This window comes from Sycon ciliatum, chromosome 1, assembly GCF_964019385.1.
Source record: "Sycon ciliatum chromosome 1, ocSycCili1.1, whole genome shotgun sequence".
Classification (NCBI taxonomy): domain Eukaryota; kingdom Metazoa; phylum Porifera; class Calcarea; order Leucosolenida; family Sycettidae; genus Sycon; species Sycon ciliatum.
Genome location: NC_088643.1, coordinates 5689565 through 5707338, shown reverse-complemented (window position 1 = coordinate 5707338; position 17774 = coordinate 5689565). Strand labels below are relative to the sequence as shown.

The 17774-nt window shown below is 47.6% G+C and overlaps 2 protein-coding genes across 4 annotated transcripts in view; one reads left to right on the top strand and one right to left on the bottom strand.

Annotated features, from left to right (window-relative positions):
- Positions 1–1603: 1603 nt before the first annotated feature.
- LOC135811289 (RNA cytosine-C(5)-methyltransferase NSUN2-like) lies at positions 1604–16284 on the bottom strand. The gene is made up of 22 exons (XM_065324509.1): positions 16148–16284; positions 14890–15015; positions 14319–14413; positions 13902–14006; positions 13488–13593; positions 11516–11587; positions 11299–11380; positions 10673–10803; positions 10430–10488; positions 9677–9751; positions 9014–9144; positions 8651–8724; positions 8165–8283; positions 7864–7975; positions 7401–7507; positions 6035–6121; positions 5739–5874; positions 5140–5217; positions 4192–4330; positions 3313–3388; positions 2634–2778; positions 1604–2395 (listed from the first exon to the last, which is right to left on the bottom strand). The coding sequence occupies exons 1-22, from the start codon at positions 16169–16171 to the stop codon at positions 2150–2152; spliced, it is 2325 nt and encodes a 774-aa protein (XP_065180581.1). The 5' UTR covers positions 16172–16284; the 3' UTR covers positions 1604–2149.
- Positions 16285–16753: 469 nt separating this feature from the next.
- The window catches only part of LOC135811268 (heat shock factor protein-like), a 16735-nt gene continuing 15714 nt past the window's right edge, over positions 16754–17774 (top strand). Inside the window, exon 1 of one of the 3 annotated variants that reach the window (XM_065324490.1) lies at positions 16754–17003. In XM_065324490.1, the coding sequence (XP_065180562.1) occupies positions 16905–17003 (99 nt within the window). In that variant the 5' untranslated portion in view covers positions 16754–16904. Of the gene's footprint in view, positions 17004–17050; positions 17201–17774 lie in introns of those variants that run through there. The other 2 variants (XM_065324482.1, XM_065324499.1) reach the window with 2 other exon arrangements.

The window sequence follows — 17774 nt, the reverse complement described above, 5'->3', positions numbered from 1 at the left end:
GGGGGGGGGGTTGTCATCAGGCACTACAGGGCTGCTCAATGAAATCTGACCGTGTGTGTGTTGAAGTCTGTGAACTTCACAAGCCCAGTGTTCGCAGGTCTAGTGTTGCACTGCACTTGACTCGTGCGACCGTTCATTGTGCAGCCCTGTATATTGTACTTGCCATAGCAGTCTTGATTTCGATTGCCTGTCCATTTGTGTCTTGTTAAGTTCACTGTATCTGCCTGTGCAACCCCAATGTGGGCGGTGTGTGTGTGTGTGTGTGTGTGTGTCAACAGCCAGTGCATGCCGGAGTATGTGGTGTGATGTGTGTGCGTGAAAAAAAATGAAAAAGACCAAAAAGTAGGGATTCACTGGCCAGAAAAACCCACTTCATAGCTGTGTGGTGTAGACCAGGCTGAATAGTGGTGGTCAATTCTTCAGCCTTGCAAGCTGTTGAAGGGTGCAATCCCAGCACAATCTGCTATGGCTTCTGCTGTAGCATCGCTATCATCGCCGGCAATGGGCGTCCAATGGTGTGTCATGAGGCGCAATTTCACTTGTCACAGCTGTACTTTTTGGACCGTTCGCATGAACATGTGAGCGTGTCATGCAGTGTGGATGGCATACGTGAATGGCCCTATCACACGTTCCAGCCAGTCTACTTCATCGGATTGCATTGAGCTGCACTGTACATGTAATTCGTTTATTGCATGTTGTATTGTGCGCTGAGCTTCCGGACAGTGTTGCTAATCTGGATGTTCGCTTTTCTAGTCTTGATAATCATTCGTGGCATGGGTATCTTTAGTGGTAGACAAGGTGACTGCTCCAGTACTAGGTATAATGTGCCATTCATGTACAGTGCTGGTCAAAGAAATCCGATCATGTGAATTGAGTTTGCGCCCTGCGTCAGTTCACATCCCGGTGCTCACAGGTGTAGGCTGCACCACACCCGGCGTGGCATTCACTCGCTTGAACGCATTGCATTGAGCTGCGCTGTAGATCTACAGTGTAATTCGTTTCTTGCATGTTGTCACCTATTCTCAAATACATCCTTTGCCAAATGCGAGACAACTGATTGCATTCTATCATACTTGAGAGAAGTAGTATGCAAGGAGTGCATATGCCTGTTCATCTCATTCGATCCTGTATACAGTGTAGAGGAGTGCGCCCAAGAACGTCGTTTCCAAGGGGTTAGCCTGGGACGTTCTTATTTTTCAGCGATCTGGCTGCATTCTTAGAAACAATACGTACTGGATCATATATACCGTAAAGTCTTGTATAAAAGCCGCGGCTTCTATGACTTTCTTGGTGAAATTTTTCAGGCTTCTATACAAGACAGGTATTTCTATGTATGTCAACACGAAAACCAGGCTTATGTGTGATTTGATGGGCCCAAAATTGCGGCTTATATTCAAGTGCGGCTTTTATACAAGACTTTACGGTATCCCACAAGCTGCCAGAAAACCAACACTGCCGTTCTTGGCTTTAGGCTGTGGCGTTCTTAGAATTTCAGGCTGGACGTTCTTCAGCACGCGACCCTACTGTACCCAGGATTGATGAGGAATCACTCACTAAATTCCGGCAAAGCATGTTCTGGCCGGCCACTTTGGCTTTGAAGCAGTAAATCACACTGTAGAACTTCTCTGCTGAAATCAAAAATGCTGTTGATGCCCAGCATACAGGCTGACATAATTGCACACATTGCCGCAACTGATGTCAGGAAGTGATTGGGAATTCAAAGACCGAAACTCTTAGAGAGTCAATTTCTATAGGCAATCTCATGTACAGGGAGATCAACGAAGAAAATAATCCGGCTGACCCAGTCCTCCACCCGGGGGTCGGGGCCACACGGAAATAAATCCAGCACTCGAAACATGACAAAGGCTTGCTGAAAGCTGTCAGATCATCACCATATGTGCACACATACATCAAGTAAGAACATGAATGTATGTGGCAAGGCTGGGTAAAAGAAGTGAGCATGACGCCACGCTAATGTTTGAGCACTGAAGAAAAGTCAGCACGCCACGATACAGCTTGCTTGGTAGGACGCAACGCACACAAAGTGCCGTGTGGGTTTCCGAAAGCCGCTGTCTCCGGTGCGGGGTGATCAACCCGTCGAGAAGAAGCAGGGGATCGTCGCAAATACAGTCACTCCGTTGCTCTTCACTCACTCTGCTGACTCAGCGGCATCGGCGGTAACTGGGCTCTCGTCAGCATCATCCGCTGCGGCCTCGGCGGTAACTGGGCTCTCGTCAGTATCATCCGCTGCGGCCTCCTGCGCAATGCCAGTGCTCCCTTCTTTCTCTGGCTGCGCAGCACAGCTCACGTCTGCTCCAGCTTCCTCCATTGGGGCGTCTTCACCATCAGTGTTCTTCTTCGGGCGGCCAGCCAGCTCCTTCATCTGAGCCTCAACCTGGAAGCAGAGCACATACACACATTGCAGCAGGTACATTATAACGATACTTGTGGGGCATTGTTGAGCACAACCAAACTGCAAAAATCAATATGTCCATCTACAGTCCCTGATCCGTAGAGTTCATCACAAACATGCAGGTGCTTCTACACCGCACACCATTGACAACACCCCCAAAAGAATGTGCACTTCTGATCCATGCATATGTCTTTTTTAACTGTCGGAGTTGTTTGCTCACCTGTGCTTGGATCTCCTCAACCTTGCCCTGGCCCAGTAACATGAGGAAGTGAGAGCGGTCATCAGCTGTAACCAGCAGTCTCACTGTGAACTTGCTCTTCCAGGCGCTGAAGTGAAGCGGGCAGGACAGTGCTCGTGCTGAGAACCTACAAGTGTAAGAAAGAAACAACAGCATAACGAAGTCAGCCTTTGGAATGATAGCCTTCTCCAGTAAAAAACGGATACTTTACAGGCAGAAAATTTCGTGGGTCAATAATTTCGTCCAACTCCAAAGAAAGGAAGTTTGTCCGGTTGAAAATTTCGTCCATGGATCACAAGAGTGTATTGAAAAGCTGGGCAAATCGACATTAGTCCGGCACTTAATTTAGTCCAAAAGCTCCTTGGACGAAAAAGACGAAATTAAATTCCAGACGAATATTTTTGCTTGTACAGTATAGATTTTTAAACAAGCTTCCTTTCAGACGTCACGCCAATAGTTGGGTACAAGTATGTGCCAAGCAACACATCCAGCAGTTTCTCGATACATGCATTGGCATGGAATAGACAGCTCTGGGTACTGCAGAAGTCTACTGTGGCCATAGGACTGAAGCAACACCCCAAAAAATCGTAAATATAGTGAACATAGTGACTGCATACAGACATTTGCTATTGACAATTCAGAAGCTGGCAAATTCCCGTACCCTTTCACATCCTCGGAGTCCTCGGGCGTGGAGCTTTTCGAACCAGCCGGCAGCGTCAACACACAAGAACCGTTTGCTGTTGGTAAATCAAGCAGAAGCACATGCACAGCACACAGCATTGGTGCGCGATAACGAGAGAGACAACAACGCATACAGCATTGGTGCGCGATAACGAGAGAGACAACAACGCCTACAACATTGGTGCGCGATAACGAGAGAGACAACAACGCCTACAGCATCGGTGCGCGATAACGAGAGAGACAACAACGCATACAGCATTGGTGCGCGATAACGGGAGAGACGACAACGCATACAAGGTGCATGTCAATACCAGCACTCAGATCTACAACCGCGTCATGTTGGTAAAGTACAGAATGATGCACCGAGTCACGTCACTGCGATGTAAATACTACCAGTGATTATCCACTGCCAAACTAAAATACAGTCAACTTCGCTAATAACGACTGCGGATATTATGACAATTCGCGAATAACGACAGAATTCCCATGCCCAGAGCAAAGTCCCTTCTAACTGATCTCTTATTAGTGATGGTGCCATCGTGAGAATAAAGAATTCAACAACAACAACTGTACGCATATAAAGAGACTTCGGGTATAAGGACACTTCGCGAGTAAAGACACTTTTCTGATGCCCCGCCGAGTGTCGTTATACGCAAAGTTGACTGCATTTTACCATTGCTCCTACAGTTCTGCACAAGGAGATGCGTCCTAATGAGTCAGCTAGTGACAAGCACTGTGCAGCGTTATCAAACCCTGTGGATATCCGTGCATCGATGCACTGCAGGGGGCCAACTTCCCCAGGCTGAACTTCATTGAGTACGACAGTCCCACTACATCTCAGAGTTCGCTAGACACTTACGGACATCTTCGACCAGCTTCTGCAGCTCCTTGCTGAGATCATACAGCTGTGGCGACCAATTGGCAAGCAGCATGAGTGCATCGCTGGCCAGGATCGTGTAGCGCCTGGCGTTGATGTGCGGCAAGATGGCATGTAGACCCTGAGCAAGGAGAGCAGGGAGCACACAAAGACAATAAGTTGGATAATGTAATTATGTAATACTAATACAGCGCCGAACGCAGTTCAGATAGGTCCCCGGTATGTTTGCTGCATGCTCTATCACACCTAGCCTATAATTTCACCCGTCGCAGATACCGACTAGCCAGTGAAACTAACATAGCAAGACAGGTAGCCAGGACCGAGATAGCAGCAAGAACAGTAGCCAGGACCGCCATAGTAGGAACAGTAGCCAGGACGGACATAGCAAGACAGGTAGCCAGGACCAGCATAGCAAGAACAATAGCCAGGACCAGCATAGCAAGAACAGTAGCCAGGACCAGCATAGCAAGAACAATAGCCATGACTGACATAGCAAGAACAGCAGCCAGGACCAACATAGCAAGAACAATGGCCAGGACCAGCATAGCAAGAACAATAGCCAGGACCAGCATAGCAAGAACAATAGCCATGACTGACATAGCAAGAACAGCAGCCAGGACCAACATAGCAAGAACAGTGGCCAGGACCAGCATAGCGAGAACAACAGCCAGGACCGGCATAGCAAGAACAATAGCCAGGACTGACATAGCAAGAACAGCAGCCAGGACCAACATAGCAAGAACAAAGGCCAGGACCGCCATAACGGGAACTGTAGCCAGGACCAAGATAGCAAGAGCAGAAGCCAGGCCCAATAGCAAGAACCATAGTCAGGACCAAGATAGCAAGAACAATGGCCAGGACCAACATAGCAAGAACAGCAGCTATCATCAACATCGACAAAGCAGAGTTCACCCACACTGTTCACCCTACCTCCTGCACGACGCGGAAGTCGCAGGCAGCACCTGCCTGCGTGCTCCGGGCAAACACCCTCACACCTGTGTTGATGACCTGTAGCGGACGGACGGGATAATAGCACAGGCATGACAATGAGCCCACTGTGCAATGCCAAGGGCATACAGAGAACCTGTCTAAGACGACCGCTCAAGGGACCTTCAAAATGTGGTCTCTGTTGCCAGGTGGTCTCCTTATCCAGGGTCCTTTGACTGGAAATAGCATCCCTTAATCCTGGTTTCAGTGGTCTTCTTGGACAGGTGGTCTCCTTGACAGGTTTTACCGTAGTCTGTACCACCAGCACTCCACACAGCCACCAAGGCATTGAGTGATGTTGAACAGTGCATGTAACTTATTCCTGATCCCAGCGTATTCACTTGCATTACTCTAGCCTTCCGTCTTTGGCAAAGCGCAATGGGGCTACAGTATCAAGAGAACGTCGAAAATACTAGTACATGACTGCGAACGTCGGTACAGAGCAGTGCAAAGAACAAGAGGCACGGAAAGAGATTGAATATGCATTGAAACTAATAGAGGGAGCAGAAACATATTACAGTGCTGTTGCACAGTACATGTACCTTGACGAAATCCTCGTTCTTCGGAATCAGCTTTGAGATCGTGGACGACGTCATGTAGATCGCTCTCTTGCGACCTCCATGCGAGCGGGTTAAGAGCTGGTGTGGTTCGATGCCTTCTCCCAACTTGAAGAAATCCCTGCAGACCACATCCAATACAAGAGCGCAATAAGCCATGGTGACATCGTGATTAATATACATTGAACAAGCGAGGCCGAATACTAGTAGCTCAATACAGACATTCACAATCAATACAAATTACATAGCACACCAAGAAAGACTGGAACAGTTTGACTAACCGAACGGTAATCCAGCTCGGGTCCTCTTCGCCCTTGAAGAAAACGAAGGGATCCTCCTTGAAGGCATTCTTGAACTTACGCTTGGGCCTGCGCACCAGCACGGGGAGCACAACAACAACACGAGAGTGTAAAGTATTAAACAAACGGATAGTTATAGTCCTGCCTAAACTCACATACAGTGAACCGTGTTTGCCGGACACTGTGCCAAACGGAATCCTGTATTGACCGGACAAATTTTCAGGCACCAAAGTGCTGTGGACTGAACGTGCATCCTTCGATCAAACGGAATCCTGTCGTATCAGGACAGTTTCCACTGAACCAAGGGCATCCGGTTAGGGCAGGTTTTACTGTACTACTTCGAAGTAGCAAGAGCAGGATTGGGCCGGATGAGAATATAACCGGTGGAGACACAAGCACACACAGCATCCTACATCTTCAAATTCATATCACGAGCAAGTCTTCCTGGGGAACTAGCAAAAAACACACCCTACACGGTCTACACTACAGATCATGGTGTGGACCACAACTTGCTCAGACTCTTAGGCCTTGTTTACACGACAACGATTGAAAAACGTTTTTGTCAAAAACGTTTTAAAAAGAATACGCTTCCACAGATTTTGATAAGAGCGTTTACACGACAACGCTGAAAAACGTTTCAAACGAAAAACGGCTTCAAAGGGGTTTTCAATCGTTTTCGTTCCGTTTCGTTCTCGTGTAAACGGCAAAAACGTTTTACTAGTACGAGCCTTGTACTCAAAACATGCCGCCGCCAGCCTGCGCCAGGTCAACTTATTGCACGTGACCATTGTGCGCCGAAAAACGTGTTGCAGTGTACACGATTATCGTTTTCGTGTAAACAGCAAAAACGTTTCGAAAACGATTGAAAAACGTTTTTCAATCGTTGTCGTGTAAATGAGGCCTTAGCATTACTTCACGTAGATCAAGCTCTTGTGTATCAAGCTAAAGTACATTCTACTCAGAAAGATACAGTAAAACCTGTCAAGGCGACCACTCGGATAAGGCGACCACCTGCCCCAGAAGACCACTGTAACGAGGATCAAGGGATGCTATTTCCAGTCAAACGACTCTGGATAAGGAGACCACCTGGCAACAGAGACTACATTTTGAAGGTCCCTTGACTGGTCGTCTTAGACAGGTTTCACTGTAGATTGGTTTGTCTTCCTGGAACCACAGGCAATACCAATGACCTGTCTACAGATCATTGTGTGGACCACATCTCGCTCAGCCTCTTAGTGTTACTTCACGTAGAACACAAGATAAAGTTGCCGTGTGTCAAGCTAAAGTACATTCTACTCAGAATGATAACATGATAATGTGTTTGCCTCCCTGGACCCGTACATCATACCTTGCTGGAGGACGCGGAGCAAAAGCTGGAGATTCACTGCTGCTGGCACCATTACTAGTCTCCTTCTCGCCATCAACGGTGGCCGGTGGTGTAGCCTGGCCTTCGGTCTGACGCAAACAGCACATGAAACACGACAAGACACTGCCCAAGGTCAGTCTGGTGGAGTTCGACATCTCACAGTGACACTACATGGAGATGTACGGAAGATATCTTTGATGTCATCCACAGCCACTCTAGGAACATGACAGAGGTGTACGAACTGTATATTTGATGCCATGCACCAATACACCAAGCAGATGCACTGAACACACAAACTACGCCAATTACACAGACTGGGTTTCGCAAGAGCACCACCCTTCTGTACAAGACAGAAAGAAACCTGGAAATGACAGCGGAGCAGAATGAACCAAGACAAGGAGCTCTGTAACTAGAATCAGCCAAAGAAGTTCAGCGCATGGCCAACCTTGGTTTCAGTGGTCTTAGGTGCACTCCTCATCCACGGCAGGACGGCCAGTTTACGCAGCGCTACGATGAAGAAGCCACCAGTGTTCTGGAAATGAGGGAGAACTCTCCAGCTGCAAAAACAATGAAACATGACACAGAACAATGGCATTTCTGCTTCAATACTCAGTAACTCTATGCATTGTATGCAGCCCTAATTTTTTGACAAAGCCAAAACAACTCAAGGTAACAAAACAAAAGCAACACGCACCAGCACACACAGTATTGGACAGAAGGTGAAACAATTTTCCTCAAAAGCTCACCATCTTTCCAGATGAAGGTCTGGCTTATTGCGTGGGAACATCGATGCCGGGTGGCTTTCCTTCAGCTCCTCAGGAACATCGTCATGTGAGCTGACGAGTTCTCCGTTCTTCACTGCAACCTAACAGAATGATCCAACAAGAATATTAAGACAACCATCAGCACTCAACTGAGCCAGAGAGGCAAGCTGGAAATCCACGAGAGCAAGCACAGCGTGTTGAGTTCACTATGGCAACAGTACCATGGATGAAGGCCCACACACTCTCTCTCGCCAATCCGACACAACAACCATTGCACTACAGCTACACATTACAAGTACACTCGATAAAGACAAAAGGAGAAGTGGAGAATACATGCGACAGCGTAGGCATGTAAACAGCACAGGCACACAACAGTTACAGCCGCTGCACTAAAGACACCTGTGCGTACACAAAGTTGCGAAAAGATCAGCAAATACGTCCGCAGGACACCAAGCGGCACACGCTTACCTTCCACGTAGATAGACCAGGGCTGCGCTTCAAATCTGGCAGGGAGTCGCTGCAATCCACCAGCTCAACAGAACCTGTGGTAAAACAGTGCACAACCAAAGCGTATCGACATGGTGAGTGAAGATTGAAGAATGACAAAGACAACACTGTGCGTACTGAAAGACAACCCAGTCTCGAGAGGAGGTTCATTTCAAAATAAATCCACGCCGACATTACACGAAGTACGGCAATTCAGAAAAAACACCATGTGACAGCAACACCACCATCCATTCAACCACAACCAGCACATCCAGGAAGCCTACGGGCGCCGCGGGACACACACGCACAAACACAAACACACATACACACACGTAATCGTCTCACCCTGGCACTGATCAAGCAACGAGGCCACGACCGCCTCGTCCTCGACGGGGTTCAGCGAGCACGTCGAGTACACAAGGCGTCCACCAACAGCCAGCATTTCCAGACCACGGCGCAGAATTCTTGCCTGGAGTCTGAATGCAAAACAATGCAACAGCAGAAACCTAAGTAGCTGCACCTGTGTGAATCCAAGCGTGAGTATAATCCACGCAAGGATTGTGCTGCCTACTGAAATTTCTGCTGTGTTGCCTGGTGATTGCGAGAGCATGAAACTTGAAGTAGCAGCAAACAAGCCTTGATTGTCCTTGTTGTTCTGTATTACGCTCTGCCTCCGTGGTGTTGAGCACTGTCAGCACACTGGGTACATCCTCCGGGGAAATTTCTGCTAGAAAGGACGCTAGGCTACCTTGGTAGTAGGGTGGAGAATTAGCACTATTTCCGTCTACAGGAAAGTACAAGTATGAGAGGCTGGACAGCAGGCGGGTCATTCCAAAACACAAGCCTCGGAACAGCCCAAACCGCCCGATAAGCTGCTCAATTCCGTCACCTTGCCACTGGTACGTATAGGGAAACAACAAGGGGGAAAGAAAGCGTTGCTACTCTGAGCTTCACGCACAAGTAGGCGATCATGAGACAACAGTGAAGGTAAACACAGGCACAACTTACCTGTGCAAGCCATTGGCGTTGGTGGCAGACCAGGTACGCCAAACTTCGAGGTTCTTACGGAACGTGCCATCACCACTGTACACAACATGATGAAAAAAACGAGTTATGACTTATAAACGAGTACGAGTTATGACTAAAGCTGTGTTCACAACTGGCGCGTGTACGCGGTACGCTTGCGGTTCATGCGTGCCCAAACGCGCGCTCAGCCTTTCACAAAAAACAGCAATCCGAGTCGTATTTAGCGCGTGTGACACCTTCGAGTACTAATTTTTTGACCCCGTCAGTCAAAGTGACTGGCATGCACGCTGGTACGCGCCTGATACGCGCTGAAAATTCCAACATGTTGGAATTTCCATTTCGGCGCGTTTCCGTACGCATGGCGCCCCAAAAGCCAGCAAAAATACACACAAACGCGTGGTTTCACGCGTACACGCGCCAGTTGTGAACACAGCTTAACTCTAACTTAAACTGTCCACCAACGTAACCAGATCATATACAGTCATGCATTGCATGCATTGATGTGCTGATACAAGTACAATACAATACGTGAAAACACACACACGGCCGAAGAATGAGTGCACAGTCGTGTACCGTGAAATGCAATCCACAAAGAGTAATGAGCGAGTCAGTGCCCCTGCACCAGTGCACAATCCGATGTTGCTAATGTTAGGCATTTACAACAGCCAGTGGCAGCCGACTCGTGGGGTTGGCTTTCACCGTGCACGACGCTACACTGGCGTTTGATAACCGTACCTGCACGGGACGTCACACAAGATCCGGTCAAACTGGATTGGGACTTTCCGCTGGTCATCCTACAGAGAGATAACAAGAACACGAAAACCAAAAGAAATCAATAAAAGTAACAAATCCGAAAAAAAGATCATTGTGCCCTTGAAATTCTCACATGATCGAGTACAATAGGACATGCCAGTACAATGTCATGAAGTTGGAGTGGTTCAGAGCGATCTCCTTCAGACCTGGTTCCGGCTGACTTACAAAGCACAAGTTTGGAATGCAGGAAGCATCCTCGTTCAGCACGACAAGAGACGGGCTGTTAAGGCGCTTGGTCTGATGCACCAGCATGTAGCATCGCTTGTTGTCCTTGTCATTTGCCACCAGGAGGCCACCTGGAAGAACAACACATGAAACTCGGATGTTGAGCGAATAAAATGTAAAAAGGAAAGGGGCACATGGATACTCTTTAAAACTCATATCCACGTGTCCCTTTCCTTGTCAACAACACATGAGTACGACATCTGATCACAGAAGAAGTTACAGCGACACAATCTGGCTGCTAGTGGCAATGCAGGTGCGTACAGCGCACACTGCGACGCGAAGGAAGGGCAACCAAGACCACTCGCAGAAACATCAATCGCATTTCCCCGAATATAAGTCACACTCGATTAGAAGTCGTACAACAACTTTCAGGTCCGGGAGCTACTGTTTCAGTACATTCACTTCATCAGTAACTAGTAAGTCACACTAGATTGTAAGTTGCACCATCCTCTTTTCGTAGTGCAAAAAGGTGAGACTTGTACTGAGGAAATGCGGTATATGAAGGCACAAAGATGACACCAGCCGTTCATGAAAATAATGTCCTGGCACCGTCACGTCACACTTACTTGGTACGCTGCCGTCACGAGAATGCATCATCTCAATGATTTGAGCAGTTTTGGAGCCAGGTGCAGCGCACATGTCCAGAACCTAACACAATAAGAAACAGAAACGAGCAAAATAAGAAGTATTCACGACGAAGGCAACAAGAAAGGGCTCGTGAGCAAACAGACAAATGACCACATTAGAGTTGTGCAGCAGGATATGGTGCAGATTCAGACTTACATTGTGATTTGGCTTGACATCCAGGAGAAGTGGTGGGATCATACTGACGGCCTCCTGCCGAGTGATGTTACCCTTCACAGCCAGAAGCAACAGAATGAGAGCAAAAAACGACAAGTTTGGGCATTTGGACAAAACATAATTTGCACAACTCAACACTAGTTCTAAAAGAACTGACTGGTGCATTGCTTTCAGACATGCTAGATCTCACAATACTGGGTACTCAGTGATGCCGAGTGCTGCAGTTCTGGTCAAAGAAATTCGATCCCATGAACAAGGTAGCGCCGTGTTCGAGTGCAATGCATGGGGGCGGGGGGTGCTTGGGCTGTGTAGCACCCGGCGCTATTAAAGGGGAAGTTAAGGCAAAAATTAAAATTTCACCAGTTGTAGTCTTCGGGGTGCTGAGTCGAATGGTCGTGGTCCGAGGAAGCTGAGACGCTCCCTTCCTACTTGAATCCCAATCGAACTCGCGCACTTCCACCGAAACTGGGTGACTGTGCCCTACTAGATGGGGATTTGTATGCAAAATGTCACTAAAAGCGCCATTTCGTTCTTATAAAAGCACGGATGACCGCGATTGGCCCATATGTTGTAGTCTTTTGGACGCTGAGTCGACTGGTTTTGGTCCGAAAAGGCTGCGATGCGGCGTTCCTCCTTTATTCCCAATCGAACATGGTTGAAGAAGCGGTCACGTGCTCCTGCGTACACCAGTCACCTGGTCACCGTGCCTGCAGGGTACAACTTACTAGCCTGTTTGACCTTTTTTGGGTGCAGTCCTGTCACTCGAGTTGAACTCGAGTTGAACCTTGGTGTGAAAGTTGTCACCTGCTGGCGTGGTGACCAGGTGATTTGGGCACCCAGGACCACGTGACCGCTTCTTCAACCATGTTCGATTGGGAATAAAGGAGGAACGCTGCATCGCAGCCTTTTCGGACCAAAACCAGTCGACTCAGCGTCCAAAAGACTACAACATATGGGCCAATCGCGGTCATCCGTGCTTTTATAAGAACGAAATGGCGCTTTTAGTGACATTTTGCATACAAATCCCCATCTAGTAGGGCGCAGTCACCCAGTTTTGGTGGAAGTGCGCGAGTTCGATTGGGATTCAAGTAGGAAGGGAGCGTCTCAGCTTCCTCGGAGAAAGACCATTCGACTCAGCACCCCGAAGACTACAACTGGTGAAATTTTAATTTTTGCCTTAACTTCCCCTTTAATGAATAATTTATATTCATGAGGTCGAGTTTCTCTGGCCAAGGTTTTAGATCTCAGTAGGCCGGGTGCACAGTGATGTAGAGTGTACAAACCAGGCACGTACAAATGAGCGGGTGCACGCGGTTGCACTGCGTTTAGATCACAGAAGTACACCTACTTTGGTGGGCAACGTGTGTAATAATGACATCACAATGACAAGGTGTATGAAGTCTGCACAAAAAAGTACAGCTCCGACCAGAGAAATTCAATCTCATCAAGAGTATTATAAGCCCCCAAGAGTGTGCAACTCCTGATACCCTTTCTATGGGGTTCGCCGACGACAAAAACTCACATCACATGGTGTAGTGTCCCAGTTGTACGTTTCCAGTCCGTTTTTAGCGAGCAGCGAAGTAATAAAAAAGCACTCCCTAACAGAAATGCACTGCGCGTATGCAACTCATGGCAGATATTCGGATTGCGCGCACGCTAGCCTTAGTTGTACGTAGTATAAAATGTATCTGGGACACGTGATGCGAGCGTTCGCCGTCGGAGACCCCAAATGAAGAGTTGTACACTCTTGATCTCGTGAATAAAGTAGCGCCGCGTTCGAGTGCTCAGAACAATGTGTGTAGTGCCAGGGCTGCGCATCGCCCGGTGCTATTTTATTCATGAGATTGGATTTGTCTGGCCAGTAGGCAGTGCCACACTATTCCAAGCAGTGGACTACATGTACAGTACCAATAAATCTTTAAACGAGAAACTGACCATGTCAAGCTATACTGACCTGCTCGGACTCGCGCACGAGGAACTTGTGGAAGTAGTTGAGCTTCTCTGACTTGCGCACCGTCTTCCGGCTCAGGTTGACCTGCCATGCAACACGATCAGGGTACCTGAGAGTAAATCAGTCAGAAGTAAAAAAAAAAAAAGGAGATACGGTTGACCTCAGATTCGACCTCAGATATGAATGGCCTTGGCAATAAATCACAGATTTCTTTCAAGTTTCACTGCACACACATGATACAAAAAGATGATGGTGATGATATTGTATACTACTCCAGCTACAGGCACACTGTGTTACCAGTTCAAAATACATGCACACTACGACCTAGGTCAGTGCAGGAAGCAGACAAGCTGGAAATAACCTGCAGACAACGCCCAAACCCAGGATGCTGTGCTTAGTGAATCTGCATGTACGTACCAGGGCAGCGGCTTGGGTGGATCCACTTTGCAGTCATCGATTTCAATGTTCTGCAACTCCGTGAAGTAGGTCTCCTCCAGGCATTTGCTGATGTCTTCAGCAAGGCTGGGGAAAGGCAAAACATTGACAGCAAAGAAGAAGAAACGTGCAGGTACAATCCGCGAGATGCAACACAAGCGACACCTTTCAACAAATCATTTATTTATTTCAACATCTCAAGGCGCAGTGCGAACACCAGTCAAATCAGAGAGAGTGGGTGTTAGCCAACCATGGCAGATGATTGGGGGGGGGGGGGGGGGGGGGGGAGGGAAATAAGACAAGCAGCAATAGGGATAATACACTTTCTATCATACAAGACGACTGTAGTATCACACCACAAGGAGCAGGTTTTGCCCACCAGCAGAGCAGACCACTTACCTACGCACACCGGCAATGCGGAAGACGACTGGAAGCTCTGTGCGGAAGGTCTCCATGACCTCGCTCCATTCGGACTCAGATGCAATCTTTTGCTCCTGAAAAGATGCATGAGCACAAGAATACCCAGAATGCATATGCTGTCATGTCACGGCTCCCGTCCAGGACTCACTTGTCACAGTGGGCTCAAGCACAAACAGCATCGTTACATGTCTTTGCTCCTGTGAAGACATCTGAATACATTATGCTCAATTTCATGTACAGTTGTGCTCGGTGAAATCCGACCCAAAGTGCATATTTGGCACCCTCAACTTGCACGGCCCTTGACACCCTGGAAGTAGCATGCCGCTTGACGTACCCATGTGCAATTAAAGTGATGTGATCGGAACTGGTCCAGGGTGCTAGTTTTGCACCTTGGGCCGGATTTCAGTGATCGCAACTAGTTCGACTTCCAGACACATAACTGTCATGATTCGATTGATCTAAATGTATGCCAGTGGCGTCACAACGTAACTGTTCATCGGTATTAGGGGGCAAATTACAGACAGTTCTTGCAAAGCAGCACGGAACTTGCCTTGTAGTAGCGCTCAAACGCCTCGTTCTCCTTCACGACAACGCGCTTGTCCGCCCGCCTGGGCTCTGGCCGCGGTCCGTCGGCGCCGTCTCCATCACGGGAGCGCTTGGACGCACCACCTCCTCCCTAGGGACAAGATCACAGCAAGACAAGAATGTCATATCCAGGGTTCTGAGACAGTACTAACAACCCACACCACCGGAGAAGATATAGACACGTGAATCGCCACGCAGGGTTTGACACAGATCACTTTCCTACAGGGGCTCTGAGTGACGTTAAACATCGTACACGGCCCAGGAGAAGCCCGTTTTACAGTGGCATTATCAAAAATCTTAGCCCGAAAAAGGCACATGTGATGAAACATGTGGTGATGAGCTATCAAGAAGCAGTTGTTTTAGTTGTTCTTGGAGTCTGTTTGTGAAATGGAGGCGATACATGCATCAGCAGCTCTTAGTGAGGAGGATGCCTCCGATGAAGATTCTCAAGTATCTATTGTCCTTCATGCGGACCACGGCACAGGACGGCAACACTGGATAACTTGTGAACTGTTCCGTCCTCTCTTTTTTTTTTTTTAATCCTTGGCTCTCCATCTGAATCTAACCTGCACACCTGATGAGCCGTCAGCATGTACACGGCGAAACGTACGTCATGTGACACTACTTGTTACTGCCGTTTGCTAGTCCATGTCAAGGGCCTTTCTCCATGTAGAATAGTACGAAAAGAGATAGTGCGGTCCAGTCTGTCTCACATTGTTTGCGTGTAACTTCCCCTCTTTGCGTATCTTCGATAACATGAGCCTCCCAAGGGTGGGTGGCGTTGTTTCACGTTGCTGGTTTGCGCATTCCTGACGTGATGCTGCTAAGCATCAAGTCGTTAGATGTCAGTATCACACCAGTCAGTGTTGTGCTAATTGTTGCACATTCAGTTTCACCAGTATCCTGTTTATCATTGCTAGAGTTGGAAAGCCACTGGGGAATTTTACTGTATGACTTATGCACCCGAATTAGTGTCAAAAAAATTGTCAGCTGTTGACCCAAAGGCCACTCCTTTATCACTGCTGAGTCACACAAAAAATGATATGCTAGCAATAGTTCATTCTCAACCATTCAATTATTCTGGAATATAATCCTGGTACATCATCAATGCACTGGGCGATTGAGGATTTGGACAAGAAATTCTTGAAACATTTCACGCTTATCCATTTAGAACCATAATTCAATTCCATTGCTGTTACATGCACCCCGCCCACATCACTTACCCAGCGGCGCTTTCTCTTCCCCATAGCTGAAAGATCCTTCTCCTCGTGCCGAATACAAGACTTGTCAAGTCAAAATATTGACTGGAGCAAAATACAATGAGTGCTGAATGCAATGATCGATCGTGCACGAGTCAAGATTTCCAGAAATTCTTTTCTACAGCCCACGCAAAAAAATGGTGACGATGATGACGATGCTCGACTCAAGCTTCACAAAGTCATGTACTCCATGGGTCTCGATCTCCAGTACTGCAGTACCAGTTCTCCTTGGACTACGGGACTGTTTGCTGTTTCCAGAGGATTCGAATTGCGTTTTGCTGTGTTTGGGCGTGTGTACCCAGTCAGATGAGAGTTTGATGACGCATGCCATTGTTACTGACTACGTAATGCCCCGTTTTATTGTAAAAACAGCCAGTGCACCGCAAGTTGTTGGACATCCACTTCGCTTTGTGCCGATTTCAAGCATGGAAACCGCATGACGCACATAACGCGTGGTACACTCGGTACATGCAGTCAGTGAGTAGACATTTGTACATGACTCGGCTTTTTATTTCTGTGATTCACTGATCACAGTGTTCAGTGATCACACTTTTGATCGTTTGATCGTCAGGAAAGCTGGGGCCGGGGCGATTGTTGCCAAGCTTCTCATCATTTTCATTTTCAGAGCAGGAAGTGAAGTTAGTTTATAATTGACCTTGTTTGTGAGTTGATTAGAATTAAGCCAGACTGCAATCTCCGGAAGATTACCTTCAAGACAAGTATGGAGAGCAAGGAAGCTGAAGCATTACCGTTCTTCCTTCAAAAGCTGTGGCAAATTGTGTGCGATTCTTCCAACGATCATCTCATCTGCTGGTCTGAGGTGTGTTTTGTTGAGTTTGTTATGAATCTCATCAAATTTGTCAATCAGTGATATCAGCAGTGGTGATGCTCAGCGTATGTTTGCATCATCATCATACGGTTTTCTCGGTGTCATTCCTATCGTAAAAGTGCCGGGTGTGCTGTAGAAATTCGAAAGTCTGAGGATGTTTTCATCACTCAAAGTTGAACTGTTTTGTGGTAAGCAGATGGGAAATGGTGTGCCCTACTCCTTTAGATAAAAGGCCCTAGGTTTTACTGTCGTACAATGCCATGTTGTCTCCGCGTTGCACCTTTGTACTAGTAGGAATCCAGAGCATGTACCATCTCTCATAAATCTTCTCTCATAAATCTCACTGCAGAATATTATTATTATGTTGCAATTGCATTGCACTTTCCTTCATGGATCACATGACGTCCGCCGCCATGGTAGCACAATGGTATGTGAGGAATGTAGGTGGAGAGAGTGGTGCACAGTGTGCTGGGTATTCATAGAGTCTGGCACAAGTAAGTTTGCTGCCCTTTTCCTGGCATACAGTTGTATGTATGATCTTGCTGGTGAGATCACCGGGCTGATCAGTTTGAGGTGTGAGTCAGACCTCACCATAAATACCTGCGTGTACTGGGTATTCATAGAGTCTGGCACAAGTTTACTGCCCATTTCCTGGCAGGCAGTTGTGTGTATGAGTATACTGGCGAGATCACCGGGCTGATCAGTTTGAGGTGTGAGTCAGACCTCGCCATGAATACTCGCGCTGCATGACAATTGGGCCCA